This window comes from Lynx rufus, unplaced genomic scaffold, assembly GCF_022079265.1.
Source record: "Lynx rufus isolate CCGP_SWC_20201006 ecotype Redwood Valley unplaced genomic scaffold, mLynRuf1.p SCAF_5, whole genome shotgun sequence".
NCBI classification, from domain to species: Eukaryota; Metazoa; Chordata; class Mammalia; order Carnivora; family Felidae; genus Lynx; species Lynx rufus.
Genome location: NW_025814867.1, coordinates 127,090,890 through 127,116,154, shown reverse-complemented (window position 1 = coordinate 127,116,154; position 25,265 = coordinate 127,090,890). Strand labels below are relative to the sequence as shown.

Here is a 25,265-nt window from a genome sequence, read left to right as displayed (position 1 = left end):
TAAATGTTCAAATAAACCTTCTCTCTCTCTCCACACAAAGATATATGTCAAGTTGTGGCAGTTAATTAATACGACCTATTTTTTCTTGTGGCTTGTAGAACCCCTTCCCATTACATTTTCATCAGACATGTGTACATATAGTGAAACTATATTTTAATGCTCTTGGAAGCATTCTCAGCCTAATGAATTATGGGTATAAAAATTTAGCAATAACAAATACAGATTTGCACACAGTTAGGCAAGAGGTTAAGAAGATTAGCTTTTCTGTAAATACAGACACATTTTCTAAGAAGAAACATGTTTCTAAAAGCTGCCAAATTCTGCTACTTAGAAGAACTCCAAACGGGGAGTGTGTTAAAGAGAGATAACTGCTTCCAGTGATTACTTTAAATGGATTAAAACCGAGGAGGCAAGACTACAGGTACATCTTTTACTAAAAGGTGATGTGAAAGAAGAGGACCCACTTTGAAAGAAATTGAATAGAACAAAATATTAGGATTCTGACTTCAGGAAAATAAAAAGTTTTATCTTTCACATGTGCTGGGTATTTTGACTCCCTTTAAAAATGTTGATTCTGTGGACAGAGAATTGCAAGGGAGAGAAATTTTTGTTGGAAAACATAAAGGCTTAAGTTAAGGGTAAAAAAATGCACTGCCAAGTATGAAATAATCAATAAGATCATTAGCATGTTAAATCATGCTGAGGGTAGAAACAGAGTGTCTATCTAATGAAACACGTGCAAACAAGGCTAGGATGCGATGTGGAATCATGAATAAATAACTGTATTAAACGGATGAAAGGCAACACCAATCATTTCTACTTCAAATGCATGCCTGACATGAGTAAATGAAGGACCGTATTCCATTTTAAGTCCTTTCCCCCAACTAACTGCAGAAAATGAAATAAAAACAGAAACACAATAGTACAACACATGCCAAACCAACAAAGGAGAGGAGGAGGCTAAGTGCAAATATGTACCTGTTGGTGTGAAGGTAAAAGACGGGACTGAAAAATCAAAACAAAATATAAACCAGTTATTAAGCTGAAGAGAGAAAGGGAACACATCACATTAGTATAAATCAAGCAGACAGCTGAACATAAAACAAATGTAAATAACTAAGCCAGCAGTTCTGACGCTCTGATAAATGGATAAAACCAAATCTGAGGTTCAAAGAAGAGGCTTGTCTCTACAGGTACCATTTTGAAGCGTCTGGCATTCTAGTACAGCGGGGAGTCGTGCTGGGTTAGCCTGTGAATGACCCTGCATTTAGTGACAAGGATTTAGCTCCCGGCTTTAGTACAAACAGGAATCCTCTACTATTAATCATTTCTAAACATTGGTTGATGGATTCTCAAACAAGTATTATCAGGGTCTTGATTGAACCTTATCTAGAAATCTGAAAGTAAATGCTTATTAAAGTGAACTAATAGGTGGACTTAGGTATTCATTATTAAGAGAAGGAGAGAGACAGAGAGAGGAAGGGAGGGAGGGAGGGGAGGGAGGGAGGGAAGGAAGGAAGGAAGGAAGGAAGGAAGGAAGGAAGGAAGGAAATGAAGGGAGGGAAGGAAGGAAGGAAGGAAGGAAGGACAGAAGGAGGGAGGGAGGGAGGGAGAGAGGGAAGGAAGGGAGGGAGGGAGGGAGGAAAAGAAGCAAAGAGGGACAGAAGGAGGGAGGGAGAGAGAGAGGGAGGGAAGGAAGGAAGGAAGGAGAGAGGGAGGGAGGGAGGGATGGAAAGAGGGAGGGAGGAAAGGAAGGAAGGAGGGAGGGAGGGATGGAAGGAGAGAGGGAGGAAAGGAAGGAAGGAGGGAGGGAGGGAGGGAGGGATGGGAGGAAGGAGAGAGGGAGGGAGGGAGGGAAGGAAGGAAGGAGGGGAGAGGAAAGGAAGGAAGGAGGGAGGAGGGAGGGAAGGAAGGAAAAGGGAAGGAAGAGAAAGAAGGAACAAAGAGAAAGAAATGAGGAAGAGAGGGAAGAAAGAAGGCAAGAGCAAACTGAAACAAAGAGAACCATAAAACTGAACTGCCAAGAAATGCCTGACACCTTATCACGTAAACAGTGTAATACTATGTTTTTATCATTGTGGAAATTTGTGAATGGGAAAAAATGGGGAGTTTTAAACTTTAATTTCTCTATTCTAGTTCACATGTAGAAGCCTTCTCCGAGTAGGCTGAGCAGTTTTTAAACGTCACCCCAGAAGCTAACAACACAACAATAACACCCCACTGAAAGCCTTCGCTCTCTCTGCAGTTATAAATCTTCATCTCGTCAATAATGCCTGAAGTTCAACTGCAGACCTCAAAAGTGGCAGCCTTGCCTCCCCCACTTTTCCCACCTCCTCCCAAATGCTGGGTGTTGGATAACACCACTAGTGTTTCCATGTCATTTCCTGGAGGGAGGGGGCTGACTCATTTCCCAAGCTCTTCGCATTAATCGAAAGTAAACACTGACCTGGCAAAGACAGCAAGGGAACCTACGCTGCTTTCTTGAAGACTAAAGTTTGTGCCTGAGAAATCCTTAATTCACACAAACTAGAATATCGATTCCTTATCGTGGATCATTAAGTTGCCAAAAAATGTATTTTCCACTTCACATATGAATGTCTCCCAGAAATTTACTTTGGGATTAGAGCCTTTGGGGCTGCTAACTGTTAACGCTGGGGCATGCCGCACAATTGTCACTTTTCACCAAACCGTTTTATCTCTGAGCACACTAGAAGGAACAAAAACGAAACCCTCAATGCCGTGTACCCAATTTACACACTGGCCTTCGTTTGGAGCACAGCCACGGTCTCCTGGGCTGTGTTTTCTTTCAGTTAGGTCTTTTCAGAGAGTCAATGTAATTTAGCTACAATCAAAAATTCAGAGTCATAGTAACAAGTCTTCATAAATAATAATAATAATAATAATAATAAAAGGTACATTGGAAAGTGAAGCTATTCAAGTGCCTGAGCATTAATTTGCAGTCATAAGGACATAGGGACAATATGAAAGGTCCTTGTCTGTACTCTTAGCTAACTGCCAACCCAGTTAAAGGAACTGAAGGAGAGATGAAAAGAAGTCCATCTAAGTGAAATTTTTACAGCTTGTACCCCAAAAAACAACTTAATTTTCAAAGCCTCTGATAATACAATAATCTCTTTTTACCCAGTGATGCTGGTGCACCGTGTGAATGCATGTGGAAAAGGGACATGGCATGTTCCAGCATAGGGTTTATCTACAGATAAATGGGGGCGGGGGGTATTTAAAAATGCTCACTGTCACCCAAAGTCACACTCTGGCTTGATGGCTTATAGGGCAATAGGTTCTTTCATGTCTATTTCTTTGAAATGCTTCATCTCGTTTTTTCTTTTAATCACTGGCATTGTTTTGGCAGAGACAATTTAAGGTTTCAGGATGCACTTTTTTTTTTTTTTGAATTGCATGGAAACAGAATTATGAAAAAGTGCCAACAAGGCAAAATGGGAAAGCTGAATCGAATGCTCACCAATTACATTTGTAATTATGTTCTATGATTTCTGCTTTAACACAAGCTAGTTAAAAGGACAATGATATTAGTTTAATAGGTTTTGCACAAAGAGCACATAGGCATCTGCCAGCATGCTTAAAGTACATTAGTGGAAGAAGAGAAATTTCAGAGAGGAAGTGGGTTTCATGTCACATATTTAGATTTCAAGACAATACAGAGCATTCAATTGTTATGACTGTACAGCTACAGCACCTTATGGCACTAAGAAGTACAAGATTCCCGGAGAATTCAAGAGAGTCCTCATCTGTGCGTTAATTAAATCACTTATCCTCTTCAAGCTGGATTTCAAAACACAGCTCCCAACACCCCTGCCCCTTCCCTGCCCCACGACACAGGGACACCCGCAAGCCCCTTCTCGGCATTGCCATTTAGTCAAAGGTTTTATATGGTGACACATGTGAGGGACATTGTCCTGCTTTGTATACATAATGAGCGCCAGCTCCCTTTGCAGTAACCTCCAAGCCCTCATTTTCCATTTCACAGGCAGGGATACTGACATTTTGCTTCATCTCTAGACAGAATACATATCTGAAAAAAAAAACATTTTTAAGGATGGTAATGCTGCAAGTGTACCTACATAGAATGCTGCACACCCACAGGCAGGAAGCACATTAATTTATTTTTGCAGCACGGTGATGAAGTTGTGTGCACTCTTTCTTGCCAAGATCCCTTGTGACTGAGAGCACTAATATTTTAGACTGCTTCTCCAGGCTGTTTTATAAGTGTACAGGGACCGTCAAGAGAACTTCTCATTGAGAAAAGTTCTAGCTAGCACCACAAATTCTGACTTTGCCTATAACTGATTAGAGAAAGGGCTTAGCCAAGACACTTAGGAAATGTTCCCTTCAAAAATTCTGTTGACGGTTTTCTAGAGGGTGGTGATGGTGGGGGGAGGGGATGTGTTTATCGGTAATTCCCTTTAAATTTGCAGCAAAGCAAAAGTGTTGTCTTAGATTTGCATAGAAGCCCTATGACTAGGGTGAATGTGTAATGTGTCATATAAACCAGGACAGTTTTGAGAGCAAAAAAGGAGCAGTATAAATAATTTAGTTGGACTAAAGACATAAATTGGGCCTCTCCCCAGATAGCCAGAACCTTCACTCACACTACCTATAGCCCATATCAGAGGCCCAGAATTGATTAATATATTTATTCGGAAGGTGGGGGCAGGGAGGATTATTTGCCTGAGAACGTTCACAAATCTTATCAAAGAATAAAAAATACAAATCACCAATGTACAGACTTCAAAGGCATGTATGGCGAAGGTGTCTGAAAATTCTTGGTGTACTCAGTTCATCCATACAATTGTAACTAACAGCAGCCAGGTAAACTCTTTCTTCTAAAACTATCAACACATTTGTAACAAAATCCCCACCGCTAATTAACGGCATATCGATATTCAACTCCGCAACTTTAAATACAGCAATAAAAAAAATAAAATAAACACTCCTCTCTGCAAATGGAGGCACATCATTTAGCTGGGCATTCTATGTTCAGTAAGAAATAACTATCTGATAGACCATCAGAAAGAATCATAAAATAATTAGTTTACAAATAATCTCTTCAGCTTCACAAAAACAACAGCACTCCGTTTAAGCTCAGTGCAGAGCTTGTATTTATAATTCCTGGGACAACGAGGCTACAACATTTCTTCAAGAACGTAAAACCATGGAGTAACTCCCCCAAAGCACAGGAGACGGTGTAACAAACAAGGGTGGACCTACCTTGGTGAAATCTATTTTAAAGGAATTGAGCCTGAAACGGATAAACCCTGGTTGGAAGTGCTGCTAATCAAGAGGAGTCAACGGGTGGAGATGACAATACAATAAAAGCACTTTTGAAAACCTTTCTATATGAAAATAATTTACGACAGGAGATATATAGTCATGAATATTCTGGGGTCACAGATTAAAATCAGGAGTTACACAAACATATTACAAAATGGAAAACTTAGGAAAGGTAGTACCTTTTCTGATACCCGCGTAAGTACTAGTCAGCCCATTTCTCTTCTTGCGGTGTCGATAAAGCCAGATGCTAAACACCATGAGGATGATCCAGCAGGCTGCCCCGATTCCGGCAATGAACGCTGGCTGCTTCACCACATCGGAGATCTGCTGAGCAAGGCTGACCTGGTCTTCAGGCGACACAGGGTTTCCATGAGAATCTGAAATGCCATCTTTGGATTAATGTGGGCTTAAAAGTCGATGAGACAATGAATGCATACTTATCTAAGGTGGCTATCGTTACTTTGTCAGTTTTTGAACAGTAATTTCTGTCTTTTATTCTGTGACATCCACCTCTGTTAATTAAAATAGTCCAGGAGATTGTCAGCAAAATTATATTCACCTTATCTTCATACAAAACACATATGATAGGGTAATTTTATGGACTATATTTAAAAACAAAGACAATGGCGCACAATTTCTATTTTTCACTCCAGAAAACTCTGCAGCTTATTGCTTAGATGAACTTTCACAGGTTAGTGCTGAGATAAATACGAAACTATAAATCTAAAAAGTGAAATATGTCAACAATAGTATATAAATAAGGAGTATCAAATAAGTTGTACAAAAAAGATATAAACTGTCTCAGACTTCTATAGGTTTTAAAATATTAACAAATAAAAGGTTATTTCCTCTTCTTAAGGTCTATATTGAAAAAAACAGTGTATACTTTCTTTATCCCTATACTCCAATTGTATAGGCTATTAATTTTAAGACTCTAAAATGTGTTATAAACACATTATTTGGGCCTATGTTCAAAGGGTCTATAAAATTTAGTTTAATATAAGACCAAAGAAAAATTAAGATAATCTTACCACTGAAATAACTATGAATAATATTCCTATTTTTTAAAAGTAATCTCTATACCCAACATGGGGCTTGACCTCACAACCCCGAGATCAAGAGTCGGATGGTCTACTGAATGAACGAACCAGGTGTCCCACAGTTTTTTTTTTTTTTCAAGTCATCTTTCTTTTTAAAATAATAGCCGTGATCAACAACAGATATAAGAACATTAAATATGGACAAGAACTACAAGTGTTATCAAGTCAAGAAGGTTTGTGTTTTGTTATCTCAATTCAAGAATTTGAAATTGATGGGATTGATGGCTATTCAAATGTACTTATTTTTGCATTCATGTTTAAACCCACCACGATTCATTGTCTAAGCCCACCATTCCATCAAGTCACACAGAGCAGTTAGCAGAGTCTATGGAGAACTGGAAGTGCTGTGCTGTCATCAGAGCCATACCCTACTTCATGGGCTCTGACTTGATGCAACACCAAGGTGGCCCAGTGGGCAGAATTCCCACCAGTGTCTGTAGTCTTAATGTTCCTCCCCCACAACATCTGGTGAAACAAGAAGGGTTTGTCCATTTCATCAGGGCTGGTGCTTTCTTACAGTCTGAAAATGTTCTGGTAATGAACCTGTTTTAAAATAGAAACATTTTGGGGCGCCTGGGTGGCTCAGTCAGTTGAGCGGCCGACTTCGGCTCAGGTCATGATCTCGCGGTCCGTGAGTACTAGCCCCGCGTCGGGCTCTGTGCTGACAGCTCAGAGCCTGGAGCCTGCTTCGGATTGTGTGTCTCCCTCTCTCTGACCCTCCCCTGTTCATGCTCTGTCTCACCCTGTCTCAAAAATAAATAAACGTTAAAAAAAATAAATAAAATAGAAACATTTGTTCTAGTCCAAAATTCCACCCCCCCTTTTTTTTTCAGAAAAATAACTACGATAGCTTATTATCTAGGAATAACATTTCTCAAAAAAAAAAAAAAAAAACTACAGATGATTTTTTTCTTAGTAGATGATATTATGTCCCAATAAGACATTGGTTAGACAAATAAGCAGCATTCGGTGGCTAAGGAAACAGTCTTGTGAAAGTGCCACCCCTTTCTATGTAAAATGGTAGCTACATTGCTACTCACAGGTGTGTGTGTGTGTGTGTGTGTGTGTGGTGTTTATTTTTTTTTTTACCTTTTTTTTGAACAGAATCCCAGATTTTATTCTGTGGAGGGTCAAGCCGGAAAAGCCTATTTTTATAAATTCTCTCAGTTACCTGCTTTCAACAGTTTGTTGACTGAATGTTTCATTTCATGTTCCAGGCTCTTTTATTTACAGTTATCGTAAAAGCACTTCATCCTCTGCGAGTTCACCAAGCAGACCTATTCTTTTTTTTTTTTTTCCTGATACACTTTTTGTATCTAGTAAGTTTATAGATTTCATGGCTATTTGTGCAAGGTTAAGTTGGGTAGCTTCAGATTTTATGGAGACAGCTAAGAGAGGTTCCATGCAAGCGACCAGATGGGCTTAAGAGAATAAAGTGTGGTGTGACTAATGAATTAAAACGGCCACTCTGTATCTCAGTCTTTGTCTCACTGCAGCTGAGGCTATATTAAGATATGGAAAACTGGAACACATTTATAATTTCAAGAAAACCAATTTGACCCTCAAATCCCTTGATTTAAATCTTAAATAAATAAAATTACACATGGCCCTTTCCCAATTCAGCTCTGAAAACACAGGACTAAAATCACATGTTACAAAAGTAGGTAAGTGACATCAACAATGTATAAGGTCATCACAGTGTAACTTATAATATCAATTTTAATAAGTTAGTACTGACACTTCATAAAAGTGGGCAAGTGAGTAAAAGGTCTATACTGAGACTGTTTTTCCCTTATCTCACCGAAAATTGTATCAAGTAATTCTCTTAGTTTCCTGTATTACTTGGAATTTTGTAATAGATGATCCTGAAATAAATCATGAAACTATTTCCACCTAAAGGTTGCACACGTAATCACTGTTTAAAAAGATAATTCCCAACTCGAATTCTGGTCCATGGCTCTGGCGGATGGAGCAAGCTCCCCTCTGAAGGTTGGAATGTTATTGCCATAGCATAGAGTTTTTGGGAGGTAGCTCCCTCACCAGTGACTTCATTTTGTGGTGTCCCCATTCATCTATTTGGAATCACGTGACTTGAGTCCTGGGCAGGAGGCATGCACTATTTCTAGATCTGCACCATTAAATCTTCCCCTACACTATGTGTTTCTTTTTCTTTCTGCTGGCCTTGGGTCAACCTTGGAAGCTCCACGTTAAATAAAGCTAAGCCTCATCAGCCCGTGACCCTCCATGTCTACATGGAACAGGGTCCTACCCCACAATTACTGCACTTCAGGTGGACTTTATTGTGTTATACCACAGAAGTTCGGCAAGGACATCTACTAGAGAAGATAGCATTGTCTTAACAAGGAACAATGATAGCAGTTTCCAAATTGAATGTAAAGCTTATACAACACAGTTTATTCAAAGCCAAATGTTTCTTAATTTTGTTTTGAAATAATGTCTTGAATGTCATCAATTATCATCCAAATGCAAAAATACTATGCACTTATCTGTGAAGTATAAAAAATGCATATATCTGATCCTTTTCCATAATTTAGAAACGGACATAAAATCTTATTAATGCTTAACTTGGGATCTGAAATGAACAGACACAATGTTGACTGGGCTCTCAGCATCTTTTGTAATTTAAATGTAGCCTCTTAATATTGACACTTTTCTTTTCCCTTTCCATTTATAGTTGTATTTGTTGCTGTTTTGTTATTATTTGCTTTACATTTTTTCTAGTAACCATTTACTAATTTGTATTTTGTATTCATGCGACATTGACTACAGGAGAGTTGTTACAATGCTTCTCTGTTAAGTTTTCCTTTTTTCTTTTAATTCATCTAACCACTTTTGAAGCACATATTGTATTTAACTAAGTAATTAGCATATAACCATATTCCCATTCTCTTTGACTTTTGAATCTCTCTTTTGTTATAAAAAGCAATTAAAATTTTAAATAGACACCAAAAACGGGGTGCCTGGGTGGCTTGAGCCCAGACTGGCTTGGCTGGGCATTTGGCTCTTGATCTCATAGTTTGTGGGATCCTGCCCCTCATCAGGCTCTGCACTGACAGTGTGGAGCCTGTTCCCTAACAGGCTCTTTCTCTCCCTCTCTCTGCCTCTTCCCCACTCTCTCCTATCTCTCTCTCTCAATATAAATAACAACTTAAAAAAAAAAAAAAACAACAGACACCAAAATGGTAAATGTAAGTTGCATATTGCTTAAACTTCTAATACCTAGTGTAACTTTTTCATGGGAATTTATTTTCATCCAAATCACTATAAATTCCATGAATGTTCAGACTGTCTTACCCACTGAGGTATCCTTGGTTCTCAATTAATAGTATTTGTTGAATAGACCAAAAAAGAAAAGAAAAGGATAGAATTAGGATGACAATGAGTGCTGACAGCCTTTGCTTGAAACATAATTTAAAATGTGTGCTCGACTAAGTTTAAGTTTAGTTGTGATATATATTATATACATTTATGTAATCATAATATTATATGGTCTATTCTATATTTACATAATTATATACTTGTATATATTTTTCTGCATTTATGAAATATATTGTTGCAGCTCTATTTCCAACAAACCAACCAACCAACAAAAAACAAAGGGAGGACAATGGATACAGCGACAGACTGTCAAAGCGGATCTGTACTGGCACTCACCTAACTGGATGAACTGTGGCTCGCTCTTCACCCCGGCCCCGGCCCCAGTGCTGGCTGCCACCTCTATGCTGTACCGGATCCCAGGAACCAGAGAAGGGATGACCACAGAAAAGGTGGAACCATCTACTGTCTTGTTTATATGATATCTAGTTTCATTGCCCAGACACCAAACCTTTAAGAAGAGAACAAGGAATGTTAAGCTGGTAAACTATTTAAGTGAACACAAAGATCAGCATAGCATTTCAGTTTTAGACCTAGACCAAGTTCAGACTCATCATGAACCTAATACAGGATGCTGCAAAAGTCATTTTTCCCTAGGATCTAGTTCTGAGAGGCCTCTTCCCGTCAAACCTCAGGTTAGCAGTACCTTCAAAACCTCTCTAAATTGTCTCATATACTTTGAAAGGATTATAATGGGAAAGTCTACACATTTTTGCTCAAAGACACAGGTTCTTATTATCAGTCCAAATCAACAGGGTGTTTTTTTCTTTTTAAACACCTAGAAATTATTTGCCAAAAAGGCTTTGCAAAAAGCTGTGTATGTCCAGATAAAGATCAATAACTTAATCTAAAGTACCTTTGTATAAATATGGCTATTTATAACAAAACTGGACAGGGGTACCTGGTTGACTCAATTACTACAGCATGTGACTCTTGGTTTCTGGGTCCCAAGTTTGAGCCCCATGTTCGGTGTAGAGTTATAGAGTTTAGTGAAAAGTAAATAAATAAAACTGGATACAAGGAGAAAGGTCTTCCTAGGAGTCTACTCAGCCTGTGGTGTGTGAGTCTTTGATAACATATATGAGATAATGAAAAATAACAACACATATTTGAAAGAAAAATATTCTTCCAATAAGAAAATTAGTGTATAGCTCAATAACTTTGATAAGGATATTTGTGATGGGAAATTATTTTAAGGAAATTAAGATATCTGAACTACACAGTAATCCTTAATTTAAATTTCACTAAAGGATTATTTAATCAGAGTGACCCTCAGCAATGTTCAAGAAGTAGGATATGGTGCATGACAGCATTTGGACTCAGTTGCCATAAGAAAATGGTCCATGGAGTAGTAAAACACACTCTCTATTCTTTATGATGTCCTCGAGCAAGATGTAGGATTAGTTTCAAGTAGCCTATTGTCTAAACTGTAATACGGAATGGGATTTAAAATAAACCCAAGAAAGAGTACCAGTGTCTCCTATCATGTAGGCAACCACCATTTATTTTTTTCTTTGGAGGTTAACATTATTTTAATATCGTTTCAATGCATAACACCAACAAATGGTCAGACTCTATACCAGGATCTGACCATTTGGAAATAAAGAGTCCTTTGTGATTTTTTCCTCCCCCAATTACATTACACAGCTGAACCAAAGCCACAAACTGATTTTGTACCAGTCAATCAGGTTTTCAAAGGCATTTTATTATTTTAAATTGACCATGAAGTTAAGTGAAATCCACCCTTTTGCATTTCTTCTGGAGAGAAATGAGCTTTGGCTCTTAGGGGAAAATGCCTACATTACACAATTTTACTTGAGAGCTGAGACATCACCTCATTTTAAATCCTTAATAATCTCTATAACAGTTCATTTTTCTGGACTGAACCATAGCATCCTGTCACTCCCCAGTATTGAGATAACCTTGATATTCATGAGAAAACACTTACATCTTAGAGACTAGTACCTTTTAATGACTCAATTACACTAGAAGATCTAATTTGAAATATATTAGAACATTTGAGGGGCATTCACAGCACTATTTTAAATACTATAAAATGTCACCCTTTAAAAATATATGCAAATTTCACAAAGAGGTTTTCAGTTTGTTTTTAAAAATCATTTTAAGAAAATAATAGACCTAAATTAAGCTCAGTATATCTAGTTGTTTTACAAACCAATTTGCTACTCAAAAGAACACTGATGGTCTTTATTTGGGTCTTAACAAGTGTGCACATTAGAATCACCTTGGAAAGATCTACCAAAATACATATGCAAGTGCCCTATCAGACCTACTGAATCAGAATCTCTCAGAATGGTGGTCAGGTACCTATACTTGGAAAATGAGTCCACAAGTGATTCTGATGTTAGTATGCAATTGCCTGTAGAAGATAAATGTGTTCACCTTTTTAACATCATTTTCCTATCAATGGACACAAACTAAAATATTCACATATGTGAGATAAACTCGTATCACAGTTTAGATAGTAACTAGAAAAATACTCAGGTATCACGGGAATACAAAGCAGGATCTACAGAAATACATGTTTTGCAGTTAAAATTCTTCTAGTATGCAGTATGTTTACACATATGTTGGAAAAAAAGACCTGTGAAAGCTATTTTCTATTGAGATTCCCCTGATTCAATCAATCACTTCTTCATTTATCATGGATCATTAAGCCTTTCCTATAATATAGATTCATTGATAGGCTACATCTCATGACCCTAAATTAGTTTTTATTGTACCTTGTCATGCTTGAAAATATTTGCTCAAAATCTATGTAAGACTCTTAAATTTAATGATTAAAGCCAATGACTTCACAGGTAAAAATAACTGTCAGAATATTAGATTAAGCCACTTGACATCTTATATTTTTAAAATTCATTTAAACATACATAAATTTATAACTGAATCTCCTCTGAGACAGGACATTTTCCTTTAAAACTAAAACACAGTTTATAGAAAAAAAATTTTGTGCACCCTAAAATAAGTTTTCCAACTTAGCTCCAAAGTTCGAAAATTTCAAATATGTTGAAAAAAACATAAAGCAAACCATGTTTAATAGAATTTGACTCATAGGTAATTCACGGGGCAACCAAATCCTGCAAAATATATTCAAGGTATTTTTTTAAGGTAAAAAAAAATTACTTTTTTATTAGCATTCATACTTGCTGTTTGTGTGAAATTACATGGACCTATAGATTTTGTGACCATATAGATTACTTCTTTTAAATTAACTGTTTCTTCAAATGGCTGAAGAAAGAATTATTCCACAATTACTGAACAGGAAAGTATTTTTCAAATAATTTTACATGTTGCTCCATTGACCAGCAGATGGCGCCAAATATCCACAATTTAAACAAGCTTTTTCTGTGTGTGTGTTTTTTGTGGGTTTTTTTTTTTTTTTTTTTTTTGGTAGGGGGAGAAGGGTGTCCATCCGTAAATTACTATATATGTATTACCTTATACTCTTGGACCATTCCGTTTTGAGTGTCTTCTGGAGGCGCCTGCCAACTAACAAGAATTGCAGTTCCATTTCCATCATTCTTTGACACAGTTACACTTTGGGGTGGGGCACTGGGTGCTATTAAATTATTTTAAAAAGTAGGTTATGAATATATTAGAGAACACTGGCAGCAGAAACAACATTTAAAGTCAAGTAGTAACTATATAAAATCTATGTCAATATATGCATATGTCTCATCCAAGTCTGAATCGTCCCAAATGATTTAAGTGTCTCCTCAATATAGCTATTGAGAATTTTCCATAACCAAAGTTACATAGATTATCTCCACAAAATATGCCAGGAAAATTCTTGCTTCTCCTACCCTATAACCTTAGTCTCATGTTCTCCCTACAAACGTTCCAAAGTATAAAGGTATACATTAATCACCCATGACATTAACTATATCCTTATCATGTATGTAATCAAAGTAATAAACACATTTTACAGAAAATTCTGGTTTTATTAAAGAATATGTTTGTGACATTTAACCTTTCTGTAAATAAGGGTTTAAAATTCCAGTTATAGAGTAGCCCATCATAGTGGTTTTTCTAAAGCTGAGCGGTTTCCATAGACATGAGGCATAAGCATAAAATGCTAACCCCAGAAAGTCCTGGGAAAACCAAGTCAATGCTCACCTTATTTATAAATCATTACTCAAAGTAACATTCAATCAGTGAATGGAAAGTAATTAATGGAAAGTCAAGCACATTGAGAACAAGTTTATCTTTAAATGTGAGTTTTAGTTCTGAACAATTGAGTGTGTCCTATATATGCCATTAAGTAACACACAGTTCAGTTCACATTTGCACATTTTTACAGAGGCCACTATTAAAGCAAGTCATATGTTATGGAATTTTGGTCTTCAGAAGCTCTAACTGAACAAATTCTATTAGCAAAATATAATGTTCAATATCAAGACAGTTAATAATTAGTGTCAGTAGTAACATTAACATTTCTTCAATTAAGTTAATAAAAACCTAACAAATATATTGCAGAGCACAGTAATCACACATTTCATACTTGCCTTCTTCTAAGGTCTTTGCAAACTTAATTTCACTATCTGCTCCTTGAAATTCATTAAAAAAAGGACGAGCCTTAATTTCATAGTTGACTCCCTTTTTGAGATCAGGGATAACCACGCTATTTTTGGTTGGGGTCCTCACTTCAAAAACTAACCACTCCGATTCACCATGGTTGGCTCCTGATGGCCGATAAAGAATTTTATATCCTTGAATATACTGAGATTGTTGGTCCACCTATTAAAAGGACAAATAAAAATGTAACCATTTATATCTTTTTATTGGTTTATTTAAAAATTATGAAAATTAAATGTGACAAAATGCAAAAAATTCTATCTGGCTTCACTTTATAGTTTTCTAGTTTATATAAGATAGAATACTAAAAATGAATCACTATCATTTATAATGTATTCACTTTTCAGCTTAATATATTAATATTAGATATTAATTTCTATGGTTTGTGCAGAAATGTTAGGCATCACGACAGTTCTGTGATAGACATCTAGAGATATGTCAGGACCAAAAGGATGAGAAAATGTGTTTCACCACTTTCTAATTTCAAACATTTACTTAATACTACCTAGAAATATTTCTAAGTTTAAAAAAATTATGTGGTAATGATCCTATCACAAGTTATATATTTATAATTAATATTCTGTGTTTCTTTTCTTTGAGAATGATAAAGTTTACTATTACAGTATAATAGAAAATACAACATGAAACTTTTTTTTTGTTTAAAGCCAGTGCACAGCTACTATAATAAACAATACTTACATTATAAAGTTGTCATTGGTGGAAAAGTAGTCAACTATATGTGTTTGTGTGTGTGTGTGTGTGTGTGTGTGTGTGTGTATATATGTAACTATATATATAACTATATATATAACTATATATATGTAACTATATATATATATAACTATATATGTAACTATATATATAAAACTATACACATGTAACTATATATAACTATATATAACTATATATATAAAACTACATATAACTATAACTATATATATATATAACTATATATATATATATATATATATATAGTTATAAGCAATCTGTTCCATAAATACATTTTTTTCGTATAATGATCCCCCAGGAGTCATCTTATTAAAACTGAAATCAAATATTGCAACAATGACTCACTGTCCAGTGTACTTCGATTGAAGAGGAAGAAAGGATGGTGGGGTTGTGCAGGTGCAGTACAACATTTCCCAATTCTCTCTGGACCTGCTTGTGATCTACTCCCTGACTTGTTGGGGGAACATCTGCAACAATCCAAGAAGATTGTGTTACATCCTCCACAATGTAACTGACCTGAATGAAAACATAGTGAAACAATCCTTTCATGCATGGCAACTCTCAGAAAAGAAGAATCATTCCAACTGTGAAGTTAACCCGTTATACAGAAGAAAATAGGAACAGCTTGACGTTTTCATTAGCAAGTAGACGATGGGAGGGAGGGAGGGAGGGAGGGAGGGAGAGAGAGAGAGAGAGAGAGGGAGAACAGCAGAGGACAAGTAGAAAGCAAGAAAGAGCAGGAAGCAAAAATAACTATGACACAAAGCAGCATCTGAGGGCGCCTCCTACCATGTAATGATGGCTTTCTTGCCAAGCATGAGAGTTGGTGCAATCCCTCTGAATTTGTTACAAAATTCTACAGTAATCTTGTGTATGCAAGAAAGGATCCAGAAATTGCAAGAGTGGATGAGAAATGAAAAGAATGGAAATGTGGAAGTATAAAGCAGGCACAGAAAGAAAATAGACACCTCACATCTTATACGATGAATTTAGATATCCTCCCCAAAAAGATACATGGTAAGTTATTAGTACCTACAATGGCGGATAGAGAAGCCACCAGTGGAATGGAATGGAATAAAATGAAATACAGTAGAGTAGAGTAGAGTAGAGTAGAGTAGAGTAGAGAAGAGAGAATAGAGAAGAAGAAGAAGAAGAAGAAGAAGAAGAAGAAGAAGAAAAGAACAAAATAAATCTGATGAGGAAAGAGCACTTAACATCTATTTAACTGATGGTTTGCTTTGGTTCACTTATTGTATCACTGTACAGAAGGTTTAATAAAAAGTTCTCAATCTCAAGAACACCAAAATTTAAGAAAGGAGACCTCAAACAAAGTAAGAATTAAACTACTACAAGTGTTCATTTATGTTGCACTTTATTTTTCCCCAAAAAGGAGGGGCTTTGTTCAAGTTACTAAAGTCTCTACTCAGTAAAAATTGCCCATTTCTCAAAAGATTTTCCAAATACATATATTTTGCTCTGATTATAATAATAAAAGGGAATACAGGGTGAAGCAGGAAAGAAAATAAATAATTTTTTGTGGCCAGAATTCTTTTTCTCATAGTATTATATGTTGGCATATACATTCCAGAATATTGACTATCCCATAAACAACAGAAATGATAATTTTAGTTTTCCAAATTTTAGTTTCAGTCTTTAAAGAGCTTACTCTCAACAAGAAGGAAAAGATATGTATATTAAGAATGAGGCTGTCCAGTATTACACTGTATGTTAACTAACTAGAATTTAAATTAAACCTTGAAATGACAAAAAAATGAGGTTGCCAAGGTCTGATGGACTCCATGGAAGGCAAGCGAACAGAAGACAGATCGAGAGTGCTATTTCACACTCTTAGATACAATACTCTTGACTGTACATATATTGGGCCTATCAATTAAGCTTATAAAGAAGCAAGATGAGAAAAACAATGAATATTGGCTTCTCATACTTTATCATCACTTACAAATATCTTTGGATAACACTGGCCCTCAGGCAACTGATTATCACAACGTTCAGATGAAAAGCACTTGTCTGTCACCCTTCCATCTCAGGACCTCTCTCTTCCCTTTGGGTTTCTATTGCTCCCATGACTTCAACTACCTTCTATCTCTAGGGTAAGAGTGAAGTCCTGGGAATAAGACAGACTTGGGTTTGCACCCCAACTCAGCAACAGATCAGCCATTTCACTATTTTTCTGTTTTCTCACATGTTAAATGGCACTACCGATGGTGGCGACATCTGAGGATGGCTAGGAGAACTGAATTTCGTTAAGTCATATGAAGTCCGCGTCTTGAAGGCAGGTATTGGGTTAATCTGTGTGAACCCAGAACGCCTAGCACGGAGCCATACATACAGAATGTGTTTAACAAACATTGGGTGAGTTAAAGGGAATTACTTTATGAAAAATACATCATTATGTCAGCTTCTAAACACGTCCTCTCATATGTGAGCTTCTATCCTCAGGTGTTTTTGAATTGATCCTGTTACTGTTCTTGCTTGTCCTCTTTCTCCTCTTGGGAAAAAAAAGAAAAGGATTATAATGTAAAAGGTCCTTCCGAACATTCAGAACTAAACTGGGAGGAAATTTTAGATTGTAATTCTATCCAGTTGCTTCCCAAGTGTTGGAATTTATACACAGTCTCTGAAGAGAGACGACCCAGGCCCCGCTTCATTGTTTACAATGACTGAGTTCTTATTATCTATACCATACCCATGCTGTACATGCTGTGTCGCTGGACCTATTCTTCAAAGATAGGGCTCAGAATACTATGCAAACAGGACACATGGACGAAGCACAGTGGTTACAGGAGCGGCAAGCCCAGCATGCCAGCAACGGCCCACACACCCACTACTCGCCCGCGACTCACGGCATCTTCCTTGCAGCATCAAATCCTGTTTTGGGGAAGAGACATCTCGATAGCTGTGTGACAAGGCTCTAAGCCCGGCTGTGAAACGGGTCTACCTGAGTCCCGAACTGGAAACTAGGCCTTGTACCTTTAACTGCGACCCAACTCCTTCATAGGAATCCCTCTTTGGGGAAGACATATTTTTGCAGCCATGTTACTGAAATGGCTACAGACACTATGACTGTTCTCTTAGGAATCAATTTCCAACCAATAGCAGCCTAACCTTCAGCTGGGCTTCAGGGCATCTCAAACGCAGTCCAAGAACTAGACAAGGAAACCTTCCGCAATGTTACGTCTACTCCTTGGACTTGTTTTGGCAGCCCCACCAAGTATCCTCACTGTCCTCCTCTTAAAAGTCTACCTGAAAACGTAGCGCTCAAGAGGAGCACATCATTCCATTCATAATCTGACCAGTTCAGGGTAAAGGGAGGAGATGACTTGATCCAGACGTAGTTCTGCTAATGCCAGCTAAGACTACGTGTGTTCTTTTGGCAAATACAACACTCAATTGGTCAGAGGTGTTTTAACGGGCTTCAAAACACTGAACTCTGTCTGCCCCTACCACCCTGACACACATGTACTCCCCCTTTAGGCCTGGGGTCCTCAGTTTGTCTTTCTACAGCTAACTTTTAAAATGTTAAGTTTTAAATTCGCTCCATTAATCTTAATCTTGTCAGTGCTGACCCATCACTTCAGTCTGTTGAGATGTATTTAATTCTGATGCTCTCATTCTGCAATCTCGTCTTTCTCAGTGTTATGGCATCTGCAAAGGTTATCAACTTCCTTTATTTTTAGTCCAGACAGTGAAAGAAACACGAGTCCAGTAACAAATTCCTACGGCGTAAAACAGAAACGAGATCTGAGTCTTGGATGCTCATAAGCTGATGAATCCTTGTCCAAACCTGTGGAGTACGGATTTTAGCCACATGTTTTAGGTGAGGAAAGCTGAAGCTCAGGACAAACCAACTGGCTCAGGGCTGCAGAGCTAACAGGTTCAGGAGATGAGACAGAGACTCCTGATTTCAAAACCGTATGCCTACCTCACTGTACCTCCAGTCTTCCCACCGACAGGGGTTCATCCCACTTACGTTGCTCCACTAAGTCAGTTAAAATGTAAAAAGGCTTAAGTTAATTTTCAGATTAAACGTTAATTGCCACATCATTTACAAATAAGGACGTTTATTACAAGACAATTCACAGGAGTAGGTAGTTGAGTAGCAGTCAGTCAAAACTTTCACTTAGAGGAGTCTCCTAGGTAGAGACCCGTGTACTGGGGACAGAAATTTAAATTCATTTTACAGCTGTCAAAGGGTCTGCATTCTTTATAAATGTGTATCTAATATTGAAAACCTCAAACTGCATTAAGGCAAGATCCAAGAGTCCTAGCGTTCCTGATGAGGTGAATCATCAGAGCAAATATAGGCATTTGGGTGTGTTGGACTCATACAGCAAGAGACAAATGTGGGCATGTTCTGCAACTCCATTTGCTTTCTCCGTAAATTCTGGAACAAAAGGTCCCTCAACAGAGATTCCTTATACACTCATTAGAAAAGACAAAACATGCAAAATGGTTGGCAGACCCTCTCTAAAATCAGGAAAAAGTAGTTCAAGTCTTGCAATTTTGTGTGCACAACTTGTTTCTACCACTTTAAGTAAGTGACATTTTTTCCTTTGAAAAGGTACAACTCAAGATTGAGACATCACGATTCCTCTGTCTGTTGAAAAAATAACTGTCTATTTCTAATCACTACCATCTAGAATCATCTTTCTTTTTTAATATAAGGAGAACCATACTTTAATTACGAGGACAATATATCTTTTAAAAAGTTAAAGCTTGATTCAAATCATCTTTTTATTCATCATGTAAATTTTACTCTTCTTAAAGCTTTAAAATAACAAGTGGAGTATGGTGGTGGATAGGAGATAACCTGCTGAAAGCTAAACACAATTTTTATTCATAAAAGATAGAAAAGAAGCAGTACATCTAGAATGTGGCCCAAGTAAGCAGATTTCTAATTTCAAATGTTTTTTAGAAGTAGCTTCTACATATTCATTTTCCTTTTATCTGTTTCTTTAACCCAGCTTCGACCAAATATACATGACATCATTTAAAAGTTTAATATATCACAGCTCAAATAATTGACAATGAAAGACAGGCCAGGCAATGCACAGACCTAAATTATTTTTCCCCATGCTTTATAGGAGGTTGACTGCACAGCTGAATTAAGAACAAATTCAAGTTTAGGGGCGCCTGGGTGGCGCAGTCGGTTAAACGTCCGACTTCAGCCAGGTCACGATCTCGCGGTCCGGGAGTTCGAGCCCCGCGTCAGGCTCTGGGCTGATGGCTCAGAGCCTGGAGCCTGTTTCCAATTCTGTGTCTCCCTCTCTCTCTGCCCCTTCCCCGTTCATGCTCTGTCTCTCTCTGTCCCAAAAAATAAATAAACGTTGAAAAAAAAATTAAAAAAAAAAAAAAGAACAAATTCAAGTTTATCTTCCAAACCTCTCTTAAACTTGCCTGATATTCCACAAAATATTACTTGACTAGTGTTGTGATATTCAAAACTCATCCAGAAATTCATGAGCGCTAATCTCAACACAGGTGAAATTGACTCAATCTTAAACACAATTATTATGTGATTAAGATTTTACACCCACATATAACCACATCTAAAAATCAAGAAATCAAATATAATACAAAAATACATAGTATTTTTATCTCATTAGATTATGATTCTATAAAATGGGGAACGCTGCTCTTTCTTATCAATCTTATCTTAGAGTATGTGGTACAGAAAACAATAAAGTTTGCCGACAACGTGTTTGTGTATTAAAAATTAATTGAGCAACTCGAAGAACAGATCTATATTATGTATGCAATTGTAGCATTATGCAGTACAAATTACTGGCTTATAAAATTACATCTAAGGACAAGTAGGTGTCACAAGGTTGAGTAAATCAGTATTTACCTTGCGTTTTCACTGGATCTGATATCTGGCTTGGATCACTAATTCCATATGCATTTGCTGCTCTCACAAGGAAAAGGTAAATTGCATTAGGTTTTAGTCCTTTAATGGCGAATGTTTCCGTTTTCACATTCTCTGCTACAGTCTGCCAGCTGCTACCAGATGCGTGGCTGAGGAAAGATACACAAGTTAGAACATGCATATTTCATGGTAAACCAAAAAAACAAAACAAAACAAAAAGACCAACTAGGAAACATCATCTTTACTCTACCTGAAGGCTTCTATAATGTAAGATGTTGGAGTTGCACCTGAATTCAAATTTGGTTGCCATGACAAGGTTACCGTATTTCTGCTGACATCTGTAACTTCAGGTTTTGAGGGGGCACTAGGGATTAAATTTGGGTCAGTGGGTCTTGGAGGCTGAACTGGAACTCCAAATTCTAATCAAAGAGCAAAAGAGGACAGATGTTTACACATACACAGATAAGCACGTAAAGGTAGATTACACAATTATACACCTCTTCAGGCATCAGAACATCCACTTTGTCCATTTGCCAGTAAATAAACAACCTCCTTTTATGCTTTAAGGCAAAAATGCTATCTGATTTACCTTGGACTTCAATGTAAGCACTCCATGTTGCCTCACCACTGGGGGTTGATGCAATGCAGGTGTACCGACCTGTGTCACCCAGCTGAGAAGACAGAAAATAAATATTTGGAACAATCGAGAGCTCAATGGGCTGGAAAAGCAATGATAGGTTTGTATATGTCCCATGAATATGGATAACTACATTAAAATTCAATAACTAGAAACTTCCTCTTAATTGAATATATTTTTACTGAATGTAAAGGAAAATATTACATGAATACAGAAAATAAGATTTTATATGGTTATTTTAATTGTATAACAAAAATATAATGTGTAATTGCTTTACTTTATCACTATTTTCAGTGTCAGGGACAATAAACAATGAGGTACTCAAATTCAGAGCATTAATTTTAATTACTAAATTATATCTTCATATTCAATGTCACGTGGTAATCCTCATAAAGTTTAGCCAATGACTATTCTTGCTATTTCATATTTAATTAGAGTTACATCCATGTGTCTATCTGAGATAAACATATATTATAGAAAAAGGATAAACACAAAATGATTTCTTCTCAAAGTATTCACTCTCTTTTCCCATTTTATTTTATTTTTTTCAACCTGTGACTGAAGGCAATTTTAATAAGTATAAGGTCAAACCTCAGCTGGAATGAATGGTCTCTTTCCCTTCTCAAGACTGAATGCCAGAAAACAAACCGGGGTCACATCTTCAGCTTTAAAATGATCACTAGTAGGGGTGCCTGGGTGGCTCAGTTGGTTAAGCATCCAACTTCGGCTCAGGTCATGATGTCACGGTCCATGGGTTCAAGCCCCGTGTCGGGCTCCGTGCTGACAGCTCAGAGCCTGAAGCCTGCTTCGGATTCTGTGTCCCCCTCTCTCTCTGCCCCTCCCCTGCTCATGCTCTGTCTCTCTCTGTCTCTCAAAAATAAATAAACGTTAAAAAATTTTTTTAAAAAAATATCACTAGCATAACAAACCCATACAGCTTTGCTTAATTAAGGTAGTTACTCTATCTTCGAGTAACATTTGATAAAGCAAGAATGTTGCCATCTTGCTCTGGTAACTGCAGGAACAAAACTGCAATCGTCCTCACAAAGAAGTACAACATATTAACTTTCATGGCACATAATATGAACTCTCATGCTCATCCAAAACTCCCAAGAAGCCACCCACAACAGGCAATAAAGCGAGTGAAATTTATGTTTATTGCTGTCAAAGCTGTTCTTTCATATGCCTTGTGAGCTTGTCTGATCTTGACCTAAAAGAAAAGGCAAAATCAAAACAAAACAACACAGTCCTGAAAGAACAGGTAGGGAGGTGTGATGCCCTGGGAAGGTAAATCCCTAAATTGTTCTCATAGACTTGTGGGCTTTTCATCATTTCACATTCTGATTTGAAATGTGCACTCAGTGTGGACACCTGCTACATAGTTTTTGTTTGCATGTATAGTGTTCTGTCTTTGCAAAATGTGGAGCCAAATATTCACAGAGAAGAACCGTTCATGGACATTGTAGGTAAATGGTACTGGAGAAATATCTTTGAAAAATCCTTTATGGAATGACTGCATTATACCACTAACTGGAAGGCATTTTTTTCTCCCACAAGTTCCTGTCTATTTTCTTCAACACGTCTCAAAAATATTTTTTCTCCTTAAAACAAACAAAAACTACCCCTTACATTACTTGCTATGAGCTGTTTTGAATCAAATCATGTTAAATATATAAAAGAATAAAGCATCAATTAAAAATATATTAGTATTGTTATTCAGCATTTCATTGGTTCTAAAACGTGAGACTTCAGCACCAGTTGCCGGAGGCAAAAACCAAAGTGGATCAAACGGGAAACGCAGGGGGTCATTTTAAGTTACCTTAGCATATCGGATCTGCAGCACTCCTGTCTCCAGCTGTTTGATTCGAGAATCTTGGGTTGAAACAAGCACTCCATCCTTTCTCCAAAGAATCGTGGGTGCTGGACTGCCTGTGGCCACACAGCTGAGCACTAAAGTACCATCCACGGCCACAGTCTGATTCACAGGACCTTGTCGAATGACCGGGGGAGGCCGGTCTGCAATCACTGCCAGAAGAAACAGGAAATGGATTTCTACAACTGGAAGCAATTTTCTAATCATCCAAGCAACAGCAATTGCTCTAGGCTTTGAAACAAACTAATTAAACAAGTAATTGAAGTAGGAGCCATGCATTATTCAGAATGCATTTATATGATGCTTTGGTTCAGGACATAAAAATGAGATACAATGCAGTCCTTTCCAATGACCCACAACTGCCTGAGCATGCTACTCTGTCAAGGGACCTCTTTCACTTAAGAGTCTGAGGAGGAAATAAGAATTGTGGACGGCGAAGTATATGCATAGTGGTGAAAAGTGGAATGCTGTACTTTTTAAACATTAAAATATGTAAAAATAAAACACAACAAATAACCACCTACCCCAAGGAAACTAATGAGACGATATTTTCATAAATGAACTAAAGTCAGCTTGCTATCTGATAACTGTTTTGTGCCCAATGTAAAAAATTATGGCATCATACCAGCATGTCTGGCAATTTTGGATTCAAATAAGTGCTTTAGACTTTCATGACTTACAAGTCAATATGCTTGAGCTCTACCTTGGAATTCTATTAACAGAATACATGGGTAAAAATTTCCTAAACCTAATGAATACATAAAAAACTGAAAAAGTGCCCAAAATCCATTGTTAGTAGGCTAATCCAAAAATATAACTCAAGCCAATCCCCTAACCTAAAAATACCGTACTTGCATCCTGGAATTACCAGGGCCTGAAAAAACACTTTTGCAAATTCTATCACCTTAGTAGTTTTAATGTACTACGGAAGGAAACAATGGAATGCATTTTCATAGTAAAAAAAAAATTGTTCTTATTATATGAAAAACTAAAAACTTTATCTCAGGTAAGAAAGCCATTATTTAGGGGAAAAATCAGAAACAACGGCAGACTAACTAGAATAGCTTGCATTAGAGAGATGTTCTCAGTTCTCATCCCCTGATTAGTCAATTCAGGCGAAACTCCATAGATGGTGTTTTTCATTATGACTGAAACCTAAAAACTAGGTGTAAGAAATCTTTGTCATTAAAAAGCTATAAATTCTGAATATTAGCTAAACATTTTTAAGTCACAAATACATAAAACACAGTTTTAAGAAGTCTCCTGATTTAAAGAAACCGGTTGCCAGAGTAACCAAATTTTGCATGCAAGAATTTGCCAAGCTGGATGCGTCATGTTCAAAGTTCTATGCACCAAAGAGTTTCACAAGCTGGAGCCACACTTCACTTTGTTCTTCATTTACCATGCAATAATTATTAGTTTTGTGCATTCAATTTAAGCAAAAACAAGAAAGCAAGAGAGTGAAATCAGCGACTGCCTTTTCACTCCACCCTTCTGGTTCTCTACCAGCCTTGATTACTGGTATGAAATTTGCTAATATCAGGGAGGCGTGTTCGCAGGCTGGAGTTTGTAACCTGGCAGGAGTGTTTCAGGGACTCCACAGATGAAAAATGTAAGTTAGTTAATTCCTTTGTTTAGAACTGTTTCATCTTTGCAACATTTTCTGCTGAGATTGGCTGAAATCAAATTAGAGGCCCCTCCTGATAAGTATGAAAAAAGAATGAAAGTGTTTTA

The 25,265-nt window shown here is 37.1% G+C and overlaps 1 protein-coding gene across 1 annotated transcript in view; it reads right to left on the bottom strand.

The window, feature by feature from the left end:
* The window catches only part of ROBO1 (roundabout guidance receptor 1), a 507,959-nt gene that overhangs the window by 45,396 nt on the left and 437,298 nt on the right, over positions 1 to 25,265 (bottom strand). The window contains exons 10-19 of the mRNA XM_047100460.1: positions 23,478 to 23,683; positions 21,611 to 21,692; positions 21,272 to 21,440; positions 21,004 to 21,170; positions 15,480 to 15,601; positions 14,336 to 14,567; positions 13,268 to 13,389; positions 10,086 to 10,257; positions 5,490 to 5,687; positions 979 to 1,005 (exon numbers count right to left, since the gene is read on the bottom strand). Coding sequence (XP_046956416.1) covers positions 979 to 1,005; positions 5,490 to 5,687; positions 10,086 to 10,257; positions 13,268 to 13,389; positions 14,336 to 14,567; positions 15,480 to 15,601; positions 21,004 to 21,170; positions 21,272 to 21,440; positions 21,611 to 21,692; positions 23,478 to 23,683 — 1,497 coding nt within the window. The remainder of the gene's footprint in view (positions 1 to 978; positions 1,006 to 5,489; positions 5,688 to 10,085; positions 10,258 to 13,267; positions 13,390 to 14,335; positions 14,568 to 15,479; positions 15,602 to 21,003; positions 21,171 to 21,271; positions 21,441 to 21,610; positions 21,693 to 23,477; positions 23,684 to 25,265) is intronic.